General features: G+C 40.3%; 1 protein-coding gene across 5 annotated transcripts in view; it reads left to right on the forward strand.

Annotated features, from left to right (window-relative positions):
* Positions 1-3172: 3172 nt before the first annotated feature.
* SLC24A2 (solute carrier family 24 member 2) overlaps positions 3173-13604 on the forward strand; it is a 112544-nt gene continuing 102112 nt past the window's right edge. For 3 of the 5 annotated variants that reach the window (XM_065661622.1, XM_065661626.1, XM_065661625.1), the window contains exons 1-3: positions 3365-3449; positions 4308-4382; positions 5115-6188. In XM_065661622.1, the coding sequence (XP_065517694.1) occupies positions 5253-6188 (936 nt within the window). In that variant the 5' untranslated portion in view covers positions 3365-3449; positions 4308-4382; positions 5115-5252. Of the gene's footprint in view, positions 3240-3364; positions 3450-4307; positions 4383-5114; positions 6189-13604 lie in introns of those variants that run through there. The other 2 variants (XM_065661623.1, XM_065661624.1) reach the window with 2 other exon arrangements.

Consider the following 13604-nt stretch of genomic DNA (forward strand, 5'->3'; position numbering starts at 1 on the left):
ACAGACTGCAAGCCAACAATACAGTGTCATGAAAACAATACAAGAAGTCATGAAAGCATGTTTACCTTTAATCCTCGTCATCAATGTATAGCAAGTATAGTTTTGCTATTTGAGATGTCACCACTTCATCTGTGTCTTGTGTATGTGCATACAGGCAGTAGATCTGCATTTTAACTAATTCTTACTTACACAGTGACTCTAGAAGGACGGGTAAGACAATCTCCACATGTCTCATTGCATCATCCTGAGCCTGAACAATGCAAGTCTGGATAATCAGCAGGCACCCTCTATCAGCTGTCAGGCACTAATGAAAACCTCCCAGTGTGTAATGTGAAATAAATGTAAACCACCTGTGCAAATTCTGGCTTTCAAAGGCATTTTGTATGTGTGAGTCAACCATGGCTCTCATGGGAAATTCCTGAAATTTTGGAAGTATCTTCTGAAACTTTTCTATCTCTTGCATGTCCACATAGTCTCTAAGATGCCTGTTGTGTTTTGGTGTACCTACTTTTGCCATCTCATAACCCTTTAAAAGAACTTGCAGGTTTCCAATCAGCACCTGAGCCGTTTGGGTTGCCTCAGTGCTGCTTGCCACATGATAAATCATTCTTTGGTTTGGAAGGAACCTTAAAGCTCATCTAGTTCCAACCTCCCTGCTGTGGGAGGGACATCCTCCACTAGACCAGGTTGCTCAAAGCCCCATACAACCTGGCCCTGAACACTGCCAGGGATAGGGCAAGCACAAGTCAGAGTTCAAAATGAAGAAGGTAGCAGTTGTAAAAATCAAAGTTATTATTTGGCCCAAAGAGGCTGAGAGTTCACTGTTCACAGTAAAATTTTCAGAATATGAAAAACTGAAAGCAGAGTAGTGCTAGTGAGCTGCTTACCAAACCCCTGACAGATCTCACCTATTGCCCTGCGCTGTTCTCCCCATCCAACCTGTCTGAATCTCCCTGCTGTCACCTGGGCTCTGCATTTTTCAAGGATTTCTACATGGAGATCTTTCCCAGGCGCCTGGATGCAGCAAGGGTCTTCCTGGGGTGTTGGCTCACCTACATGAGACTAACATTATCAATGGATTGCCATGTGGCTTTTTCTAACAATGGCATAGAGTAGGATTCTGAGTTTTATTTCAGAAGAGGAGCGCCTGTGCACTCCAGTGGATCTATAGCATGTAGCACCAGGAATTAGCTATGATAGAGCTGCAATGTAATAGTTTCCACTCACAGCCCAGAAAGCCATCCGTATGCTGGGCTGCATCAGAAAAAGTGTGACCAGTAGATCAAAAGTGATCCTGCCCCTCTACTCTGCTCTTGTGAGACCCCACTTGGAGTACTGTGTGCAGTACTTATGTTGGTGTCCTCAGCATAAGAAGGTGCCCTCAGCACAGCCATAACAGTTATTTTTCTCCTTCTTAGTAGCTGGCGCAGTGCTGTGTTTCAGCTTTAGTCCAAGAACAATGCTGGTAACACACTGATGTTTTAGTTGTTGCTAAGTTGCACTTACCCTGATCAAGGACTTTTCAGTCTCTTATTCTCTGCCAGTGAGGAGGGGCACAAGAAGCCAGGAGGAAGCAGAGACAGGACACCTGACCAAAACTAACCAAAGGGGTATTCCACACCATAGCACATCATGCCCAGTATATAAACTGGGGGGAGTCACACAAAAGCCCAGATTGCTGCTCAGGTTGGGCTGAGTGTCGGTCGGTGGGTGGTGGGCAATTGTACTGTGCATCACTTGAGTTTTTTGTTTATTTATTTTTTCTTTTCCCAGTTTAGTTTTATATTCTCTCCCCTTACCATTTCCCTTGTCGTTATTGTTACTGATTGTAGCAGTAGTAATTTTGTATTATACTGTAGTTATTGGACTGTTCTTATCCCAGCCTATGGGGTTTACATACTTTCAATTCTCCTTCCTATCCCAACGGGAGTGGGGGGAGGAAGAAGGGAGTGATAAGTGGCTGTGTGGTTCTGAATTACTAGCTGGGCTTAAACCATGACAGAAAGACATGAAGCTGTTTGAGCAAGGCCAGAGGAGGCCACAGGAATGATCGGGGGCTTGAGCACCTGATGTATGAAGACAGGCTGAGAAAGTTGGGGCTGTTCAGCCTGGAGAACAGAAGGCTGCGTGGATGCCTCAGAGCAGACTTCCAGTATCGGAAGGGGGCCTACAAGGATGTTGTAAAGGAACTCAGGGACTGTAGAAATAGGATAAGAGGTAATAGCTTTAAACTTACAGGGGAAGTTCAGGTTGGATATAAGGAATAAGTTCTCTGCTGTCAGGGTGGCGAGGCACTGGAATGGGTTGCCCAAAGAAGTGGTAAATGCTCCATCCCTAGCAGTGTTCAACGCCAGGTTTGACAGAGCCTTGGGTGACATGGCTTAGTGTGAGGTGTCCCTGCCCATGGCAGGAAGGTTGGAACTCAACGATATTGAGGCCCTTTCCAATCCTAACAATTCTATGATGCTATGATTGTAGTTGAATCTTGAAGCAGTTACTTAATGAAGCACCACAATTTATTGGACAAATAGAAGGAGACCAAAAGAAAAAGGGACAGTTATGGCTAAGAACTTCCCCTATTCTCTAGGGTGTTCAGTGCACCTTTATTGTTCTCTGTGACAACTTCAAGATGCAGTTTGGAGAAATTTCTGTTCATCAGTAAATGAATGATAATTTTGATTTCATGAGTAAATTAACGATGACTTTATAGCAGACATGTCACCTTATAATCAAACCCAAAATATGTCCTTTTCTTTCATTTACTGATTTTACTTCAGAAAACACTCGGAATCAAGGGTATTTTGATCAGAAGAGCTCTCCTTTTTAAAATTACCCCTCTCCTTGATACTGATTGTCTTTGCTAAATTTCACCCTGGTTAATCAGCTAATCCAAGCTAAAGGGGAAAGGAAAACAAACAAACAAACCGACAACAAAAACCCCCAAACCACAATAAACCCTTGCCAGCCCCGTTCCACCACCACTGACCAAGCAGCCCGTGCGGGTGCGGACGAACAGAGGGTCGGGTGGAGGAGGGACTGGGGGGCCGCCGCGCTCCCGGGCACCCCGGCGCCGGGCAGGGGCGGGCCGCCGCCTGCCCCTCCTGCGCGGGGCGGGACGGGGCGGACCTCGCAGCCGCCGCCCGCCGCAGACGGGCCGTGGCTGCTGGTGGCAGTTCACGTGCCCCTGTGGAGCGCTCGCGGGCCGGCGCGCAGCGCAGCGCAGCGCAGCGCGCCTCCGGGTGAGCGCCGCCGGTCTGCACGGGCGGGGTCTGGGCTGCGACGGTGCGGGGTCTCCCCTCCCCCTCTGCCCGCCCCCATGGGTGGTACCCGGCTGCGGAGGGGTGCCCTGTGCTCCGAGCCGGCCGGCCAGTCCTTCCGCGGCTTTCCGCGGTTGGAGCTGCTCGACTCTTCGGGTTGGACTCACTCCCCTTTCGCAGAGGGGAAAAAAAGTTTGTGCAGCGGGGCGCGGCGCGGTGCAAACTTGGGCTGAGTTAGCTGAGGCTCTGCGGCATCTCCGCGGGGGGACGGGCAGGATGGGGCTGCGGGGCGAGGGATGCAGGGCGCTGCGCGCCGCCCGGGGATGGATCCGCTCCAGGCGGACGGGCAGGGAGGGGAGAGAGGGGATGGGTGCCGGGAGCGGTCTGGCTGGGCGCTGCGTTGAGAGTTTTGGGGCAGAGGACATCCCGGGCGCTTCTCACCGTTCCCATTCAGGTGATTCGTAACGGCGAGGGGGTGATTGGCGCGTCCGCCGTAAGTCGCGCTGAGCAGCGGCGGCGCCGTTCAGTGCCTTTCCTGCTTAATGTTTTTAAGACAGTCCGGTGGGCAGTAACTCCGAGACGGAGAACAAAATAATCTGCTGTGGTGCTGTGTCTTGCAGATGGAGTATAAATCTGTGACATCTTCCTAGTACAGAAGCTGTTTGTAAAAATCAGGAGGAACTGAACATAACTTAATAACTTTTATGTAAATAACTGCGGGGCATATCTGTAACTGTATTTGATAGTACAAAATCAATATTCTACTGATAAATAGATTGTTCGGTGTTCAGCCAGTACAACAAATTACTCGAAGTGGTGTAACAAAGTATTTTTTTACTCCAGTAGCAAGGACTACTAGTTTTATTTTGAAAATATATTTCCTATTACAGAAAATGTAACTTACAGTGCATTTCTACATTACATATATTCTTCAAAATCAGTAACCTCTTATTATATAGTGGGTTTTTTCCGGGTTTAAAAGTTCTGCTCTGGCATACATGAAAAGTTCTCCTCACATAGATTAATTTTGCACAATTTCATTTGTTTCAGGATCAACTCGTATGTAAATTTAAACTATTTTCTCAAGAATCTGTAAGATAAGTGCTTTTAAAAGATATTTACCACGTAGGTATTCTTAATAACTTCCTATGTTTGTAACAGAATGTGTGACATAAACCAAAGCCAGAGGTCTTAGCTAGTTCAAGTTAGTATCCTAGGTCTGACCAGAAGCAAACTCAGTTTTCTTTGTGTAAACTTCAGTCGATTTTGCAGAGGAATTAAATAAACTGTGGATGTATTAGATCTTCATTTCAATCCTATTCCAGCGACATAGTTGGCACAGTGTTTTTCCTGTGTATCAATAGTCTTGTTCTGTGCATACGTAACATTTTAATTAATACCTCCTCAGCTGCCTAAAGGTCTGATGAGATACATGTTAGCACTTTGATTGCTTTTTCATACATTACTGCCCTTGCATTTGAGATTTGGATGTTACATGATCATGATAAAAGGTAATTACAGAAGGTAATAGTCTTTGGTGTATCCATGAAAATAGTAGTTTCTTCATTTTTATGCAACATTTGAGGACCACTTTTACCTTCCACTAGGATTTTTTGAGGAGAACAGTGGCTCAGAGGCATATGAGAGGCATAAAATGATCTGACTATTGATAGACTGTTATTTGCAGGGCTACTGCTAAAACAAACATCTTGTTGCTGTGTCTGATGAGATGTGACAGGGGGTTTTGTTACAGTTGGTAATATTCTGGTTTAAAATCTAAATTTAACCCAGCCTGCAAAATGTTTTTCAGACACTTCTATTTCACTAATATTAATAATATCTGTTTGTCCTTTTAAGACGAATGAAGAAATTGCTTCCTATGAAGAGCAGAAGTACTTGATTCTGAGAAAACTTTTAAAGCACTTCTAACTTCAAAGCTGGAGAAAAGCATGAGGGAACAATCCGTCTGACTCAGCATCTTGCACAGAACACAAAATGGCTCTTCAAAAGAAAACTGTTGCTGGTGTCTTGGAGGAGTGGTGTTTGGAGGAGTCGCTGTTCGGTTGCAGACGGCACCAGAATGTTAGGAAAAAACTGAGACCGATACGAATTATAGGTCTTCTTGTTAGTGTAGTGGCCATGAGCACTTTCTCTCTTTCAATTAGTGCCTTTTTCAAGATGGAACCACAGAGCATGGCATTGGCCAGCAGCCTAGATAGCCAAAAGCTAGTGCATGGGCACCAAAGAACTCTGTTGGATTTCACAGAACAGAATGAAAACGGCAGTCCAGACCCATCCACTGCTATGAAGTATGAAGCTGAACATGACAATGCAACAGATGATCATGCCAAGGGAGAGTACCCCACGGACCTTTTCTCTCTTGAGGAGAGAAGGAAGGGAGCAGTGATTCTCCATGTAATTGGAATGATTTACATGTTTATAGCCTTAGCCATAGTCTGCGATGAGTTCTTTGTTCCTTCCTTGACTGTCATCACAGAAAAACTGACTATATCTGATGATGTGGCAGGGGCAACCTTCATGGCTGCTGGTGGGTCAGCTCCAGAACTGTTCACTTCTTTAATAGGAGTGTTTATATCCCACAGCAATGTTGGCATTGGCACAATAGTGGGATCTGCTGTGTTCAATATTCTGTTTGTTATTGGAATGTGTGCTTTATTTTCTAGAGAGATCTTGAACCTTACTTGGTGGCCACTCTTTCGAGATGTGTCCTTTTACATCGTTGACTTGATCTTGCTAATCATCTTTTTTCTGGATAACTTGATCATGTGGTGGGAAAGCTTAACACTCCTGACAGCATATTTTTGCTATGTGACTTTCATGAAGTTCAATGTTCAAGTGGAAGAATGGGTGAAGAAGTTTTTAAACAGGAACAAGGTTGAGAAGGTAACAGCAGCAGATGCTGAAGGAAAGGTTGGTCAGTTTTTAATTAGTATGTATGCAATAATGTCCTTGTAACTGCTGAGTCCTTCTGTATCATACAGATCCCAATATAGCAGAGTAAGCAATATTCAACAGTTCCATGTTTTTCTAAAAAGGTCTTTATGTGTAATCCGTTCGATAGGATTGGAAATGTAAAACATGAGGCAGCCTTCTAGTAAATCAATACCTTTTAACTCCAGAATGATCCTAATCACACAGAAATCAAGAACAAAAGCCAGGAAAAAGACATAAACCTTTACTCAGCATTTTGTCATATTGATGAGGTCTGAGATGTAGCTACTATTTTTTCCTATGCTTTTGGATTAAGCAGTAACAATATTCGGGGAGGATTTTGTGACAAAATTTGGCTTTTTAAAGATTGGTAATGCACTTTCTTCCTCAAAAAAGTGAATCACTCAGTATACTAAGGCGTTTTATACATGTGTTTTATCTACTGACACTGATATATAGTACTAACTTCCAATTCTAGTTAATGGCAATTACATGAAAAACCATCTGGAAAAGCAGTGACCACAAGAGCAAAAGGCGGAGGTCCTCTGTTTAGGTAGGGAGATTAGCAAACTGGTTTTTGGCCTAATAAAAGTAGGGAAGGGAATTCATGCACAGAGGGCTCAGTGGGCCTTCAGCAATTATTACTATCTTTTAAACATCTCTTAGAGCAGGGAACAAAGGTGAACCCATAAATGCTGATGTATAGAGCAGTATGTTAACTGGAAACTTAATACTGAAATTGAAATGTCTGGGTTTATATGGCAGTTGGGTTATTCATCAGGTAAGGTTTTATTACCCACTAGTTATTCAGAGTATCAGGGAACTGTTCACAATTTTAGCAGCCCTGTATGAGTAGTTCAGAAGACTCAATCCACTGATAGATCTGTGCAGGCATATAAACAGAAGGATAAAGAGACAAAGGGGGGTACCGGCCTGTGACTCACAGAAAACTGGTTATTCTGCCTATATTCCTAACTTTGAAGAGAGAGAGTGATATTTTAGCAGTATGGGCAGGTGCTTTCAGTTTTAGGACAAGCCACAGAAAGACCACCAAAAGTCAATCCAGAAAATTCTCAGTTTTTTAAGTTGTATAACCAAGCTTAGCACCTTGTAATTTTTTTTTACTTGTAATTTTGTATTTTCCTTTTTGTTCTATTCCTTTTCCAAAATCAACGTACTTAGCTTCATTTTTCTCAACGTGCGTAATTGTTAATTTTTTTTTTAAGAAAATTGAAAGAACATCAACACCAACAAAGTATTTGCTGTAATTAATAAAAGGCTTCTTTAGCTATGTTAGTTGGTTTCTAAATAATATTGGGTTTTAAGTAATTCTAAATCATTTCACAGTGCGCTCTAAGTACCTTGATAATCTGTGCTAAATGTGTGTAATGATAGAGACTATGGTGTATAAAGGAACCATTTAATGTACCTTCATCTGCTCATAAGCTGGATATGAAGGAGGTCTGAATCTATAACTTAATATAATTGTCTTAAACAATACTCTATGCAAAAAGCAACTGTTTGGGTTGTCCAGACTATAGGGTGGAGTAGAGTAGCTATAAACCATAGTAAGCATTCTGTTATTCTCTATTGGATAGAAGAATAAATCATTTGCAAGTCATATTGAACAGAATAAATGTTTAAAGTACTTTAGATGTACTTGATTTTTAAAAAGATACCTTTAGGAGCACTCACTCAGTGTTTGATATATTTCTTTTTCTTGGAGCTTAGTCATATTATAGGTTCACAGAGTTCAGATGGAGATGAAAAAATAAAAAAAAACCAGCTGGAAAAACAGTGACTACAAGGGCAAAAAACCCACAAGCTTTACATCATATGTTTCATTAAGATATTTTTCCTGAATTAAAGTTAATTAAAGTAATAAAATAATGTATTTGTAAAACATTGATGGGTAGAGAGGGATGAAAGAGGTGCTCTAATTTTGCTGCAATTTAGCTAATATGCACTTTCTGCTTACTGGGGAAGTAGGTTCTGGAAGTATCGAACCATGTATTTCCTTTATAAAACATAATGTAAAGACATATTTTTTGAATATTCATCTAACACTTTGAAATTATAACTCATAACTCGTAAAATCGAACAACTTTGCTGTTCCATTCAACAGCATTTAACAGGGTCAATGAACTTATTTTGTGATAGCAAGGATGTCACAGATCATGTTCCTTGGAAGGAATCTCACTGAATTTATGTATTCATTTATTTATTGTTATTAGATAATTTATTTGTTGCTTTTTTTATCAAAAAGAAAAAAGAAACAGAAAAACTGTGACATTTAATCCCAGGCCTGATAGAAATGCCCAAGAATTTAGCTTGAAAGTTTTGGCCTGTAACAAAGGATAAAATGTAGTCGGGGATCTAGTACCTAGTCCGAGTACTAGTACCTAGTAGTGATTGCGATGCACATGGGTGCTTATTTCCTACCCAGTAAGGATTGTAAGTATTGTGGAAGTGATACGCTTGACCTTTAGTAGCAAGTGTTTCATTTTTACAGTGTTAGCTGTTAGCCTAGATTGCTTCCAGTCATCACAAGTGTGCTATGTCAATGCAAAATAAGATTGTATACAATCAAATTAGTATATCAAATTCAGAATTTGTGATCCCAGTTATTTCTAATGAAAATTTCTTCACTTTTTTTTTCTGCACTATGTCAGTGAATTGCTAAAAGCTGGTCTCTGAAATTGATGAGTTGGGAGTTGAAAGTTCTAATAACTTTTTTTGCTTCTCTCGTTCTCTTGTTCTCTCTCTCTTTTGTTCTCTTTTTCTTTGAAAGAACTTTATTACAGGAGTATATACAAAATTCTCTTCTTTCCTCCAACCAACAATTCTCCTGCCTATCTGTTGTTGATTCTGTTGTTGCCAAACTGGCAAGTGTTCTGCTAAAAAACGTGCCTGCTGTATTTATCTTTAAGACTTTGTGTTGTAATCTGAAAGCAGCTCAACAAAGTTGAGAGGTCTAAATAAGGAATCATAAAGCTGGATAGTTGAAGGGTTAGGTGGCTTATTAGCAAACAAGTATCAACGAGTAAAAAATCTCATCAGATGAAAAACCTCTTGAGATACTAAAATGTATTTTAATGTTAATTTCAGTACTTTTATTATTAGTCATCTTGAAATGTTGAAGAAAGTTTTACATTTTTAAGGACAGTATTTCCCATGAGAAAAAGGTCTTAGATATGAAATGATTTATCTGTTTAGCTGTCATTTGCTCTAGATGTATTAATTGGGTTGCTAGAATGCATATGTATCTCTAGATGCCTTGTAGATTCCTTTGTCTCTTCCTTGTTTATAAAACTAAAGCACTTTTATTTTGGTACTAGAAAACTGTGAATATTCAAACTTATCTACTTTCTTTTTTTTTTTTTTTTCTGATCTCACTTTCTTTGGCATGTCAGTTACTTTAAAAATGTGAATGCAGAGTACTCAATGTGAATTTAATTGGGCTTCGTATTTGCCTTCAGAAGCTTTCAAACAAATGCAGTCTGGTTTCTCAAAGGGTACAGGTTGAGAAAATCTGATGACTTGAATTTTGGCAACAATTTGGTGACAGAGATGAGAACAGACTACAAAGTATCTGCATTTAATGTTCATGGGGTGCATTGTTTGAACTGTGGATAGCCTCATGCCTTGTCTCACCCTTAAGGAAGCCTAGTACTGATAAACTCCATAGATCTCTGAGGCAAGGATGAAAAAAAGGAGGAAAGGTGAAAAAGCAGGGCAGCATGAAAGGACAGAATAAAAACCAGATGGCAAAGTCCCACAGTATAGGGTGGCATGTGGCATATGCAGACCAAGATGGGCCCCTGACAAGTGACACTGAACCCTGTGGGCTGCCCCAAATGGGCCCCTATAGTAGGTAATATGATCCTACCACCAGATACCTCCAAAAGTCCCTTCAAGCGTAATTTACTCTGTGGCATGATTTTTAGGTTTTATGCAGTTATCCTGCAAAGAACAGATGATTTTTTTAGGACTGGGGAGGAAATTGATGTTATTTCTGCATCTTCCTCAGTTGAGTGAAGATGTTTAAAAACAGAAGCTTGAAATTTAGTATAATGGACAGGAAGACAACAGTGGAAAAAGCTGATGTACAAAATTCTTAAAAATAAGACTTTTTTGACCTTCTGCTAAGGTTTCAGTCTTTTTTTCAAAGTCTGTACTGGTGAAGGCATGTTGACTATATTAGATCATGGTAACACGTCATGTGAAATTACATTTCAGCTTTCAAGTACTTTTTTTCTTCAATGTAGCATGGAGTTCACTGCAGAATTACTTGAATCTGATCACTCAGTAAATAACTCAAAACAGTTCTGTTTGGCAACTGGGAGAACAGAATGTGGGTGGCACAGGGATATTGTGCTGTGACATCTGTTTCACTGACAGCACCATTTTAGATAAATAGCTTATGGTATATACAAGACAGTTGCAGTTTTTCTACATTTACAGAGAACTGCATTTGGAAAATGAGCTATTTTTACCAACAACACATAGTTTGACATTATTTTATTGCCAATTTTGTTAAGAAACTTGAATAGCTTGTGTGTGATATTTAAAGATCTATACTCATCTCAAGTGTTGCCTCATTGTATTTAATGGTGGTATTTACATTCTAAAGGAAAAGTTTTAAACACTATTTTTAGGTACTTCTGTAATTGGTTGCTGTATTAACAGTGCAACTACAGTCACTGTTTTAATGTATGATCTATATGTTGTTTAAGGAAAAACATAAATTACCTGCATGTGTGCAGGAAAAAAAAATGTAACGTGCAAAAGATCCATGTCTGTAGTTGCTTAGAACTCCTGTGCCATTCTTTGTCAGGGTTTCTTAATGTTGAATCCACAAACTCAGTAAAGGTAACTCAATCTATAGAACAGCTCTTCTCTCACCACCTAATTTTAAAGCAGTGTTTCGTACTTACAGAGAGATTGGAGTTTTATTCAACGGGCATTTCACAGTTGGCCTACTTGTACAAACATGTGCGAATGAATATAGGGCTATGAGTGTCTGGGTCTTGCATTCTAATGTATCCAAGATGGCTGCATTGTTTTAAGTACTTTTCGAACGTGAGCATCATCACTGTCCTTGCACCATGTTTTGTTTTGTTAAAAGCCTGGGTTTCAATTATCATAGAATCACAGAATCATAGAATAGTTAGGGTTGGAAAGGTTCTTAAAATCATCTAGTTCCAAACCCCATGCCCTATGTTTTATCTGCTTTTATTATCTCAAAAATCTTCAAGATACTTCTGTGTTAACTTAGTTAGTTCAGTAGCAGTGACTGTTAATTTGCCTTGAATATTTAGCATCGTTTCAACTTAGGGCTATTACTGACATGCCCAAAGGCTGATACTTTATACATGCAACCATTACTACAGTAAAATGGTTACTATTCTGTTTATTTTAGTGCTGCTCAGTAATTTACTGACTACAAAGCAACGATTATAATGGTTTTCACCACTGTATTCTCTTGGTTTTGTGACTGTGTACCCTCGTAATTAGCAGAAAGTGACGGAGTGGAAATTCTGTATAGATTAAATGCTCCTAAATCATGGCTATCCACTAAGATGCGTTAGGCAATCCTTGTTAATTGTGCTGGAAAAAGGAAGGGCAAAACTGTGCCACCTTGAATTAACAACAAGGAGACAACATATCCATCAATATATTTAAAAATAAAAAGCATATGTAGTTAAAAAGAAGTCAGAAGTCAGTTCTCTTAGAGGCTGCAGAAAACCAGCTGTGTCGTCTAATGTTCACCATCCTGTACTTCAGAACTCCAGACATGATTAAATTCATTGAGCTAAAAGCTGTACAAAGGAATATGCAGTCCCAAATTCTGGAGACTTTATAAGTTTTTTTCCTTCTGACATCTCAGCCTTGGATACTTTGGTCCAGATCCTCAACAGGATGTGGGAGCTACAGGAGACCGTAGGTAGAATTTCAATCCCCAGAACAGCATACCAGACCTCAAATGTCTGTCTGCCTGGGGGCACTTGAACTGTGAGGTAGCTTCGCTTTTAAACAGTGAACATCTTCAGATGCTATAGTTTCACTTCCAGGTTTGTTCAGAAATGGCACACCCAGCTGGAGCAGCATGGCACTTCTTTTCCATCTAATCCACATTCCTCTACTTTTTTCCTCAAGCTCGTTCTCCAGATTTACCTCCCAGACTAATAAACAAAAACTAGTGGCTTTTATAACCTTTTTAGATTCGGGTGGTGAGAGTGCTCAAATTTTATGTAATTATATACATATCTTCCATATTCACTGCTCACTTTGTGGGGCCCAACTCATCATATAACAATTTTGTGTGGCCAGGCACAACTGATTCCTCTACTTCTGCTCTTGTGTTAAGAGGCAACAGTGAACCCTCCACATTGTGTTTTTAAAGAGTAGGTGTAGCTAGCTGTCTTTCTGAACTGTGGGATGTGGGTGGTGGAAGCTGCCCTTGGCAGTGCTTGTTCCGGTGTTATTTTGGTGCCACAGTACAGTGATGTTCTGGGCACTACTGACATAAGGGTGGCCTTGGCCTTTCTGAGTAGGGAAACTCCATAGGCAGCTTGCACTACAATGCCAGGGTCACATGACAGAAAAACAGGTTTAATGGAGTGCTTCTGCCTCTTCAATGATCTGAGGTTTTGTTGGTTTTATTAACAGGACTAAGTTTTCCACTGCCGACTGTAGAGGTGAGAAAACAGGCAGTTTTGGCTCCTTTCTTCTGAAATCGTTTCTAAGAATTCAGACATCTTGATTTTGTAACTGCAGAATAAGATTATAATAAATTTCAATTTGTTACTGCATAATTGATAGATAGTATGTTCATACTGAAGAAAATCCTATGACAAAAGCAATGTAGAAGTTTGCATAATGTAATGGCTGGAAAAGTTTGTTTGGTGTTTGTTCAGACAGGCTTTTTAACCACAGAAATCAGAAACCTGTGCAGAAGGCTTTTGAAAGGACTAAACTTGAGTGTACAGTCTGGGTTCCTATTCTCTGTCACTTGTGGGTGGGCATTTATATGTCTTACAAAAAATGGTGTAAGGCAATGTGGGATTTGGACATTTATTAACCTTTTACCTCTTAGGTACAGTGAACAAACATGCAAAACTAGTGAGTGCTTTCCGCTAAACAGCAATCAATGCAGTACCAGTATTTCAGAATTAAAATAGCTCCCATTGGCCCTTTCAACCAAAATTCAAAATCTCATTTTAGTCAGGAAAGCAAAGAAATACAGAGACGAAGAACATTTGAAAGCTTACACTTTGAAAGATCTATGTGGGATGAATGAGTATTAAAAGCGTTTTGTACATAAGATATAGAACAGATGGGAAGATGTATTAGAGATGAGTACAAATAAATAGTTGTAATACCTATGAAAAT

This window comes from Lathamus discolor, chromosome Z, assembly GCF_037157495.1.
Source record: "Lathamus discolor isolate bLatDis1 chromosome Z, bLatDis1.hap1, whole genome shotgun sequence".
Classification (NCBI taxonomy): domain Eukaryota; kingdom Metazoa; phylum Chordata; class Aves; order Psittaciformes; family Psittacidae; genus Lathamus; species Lathamus discolor.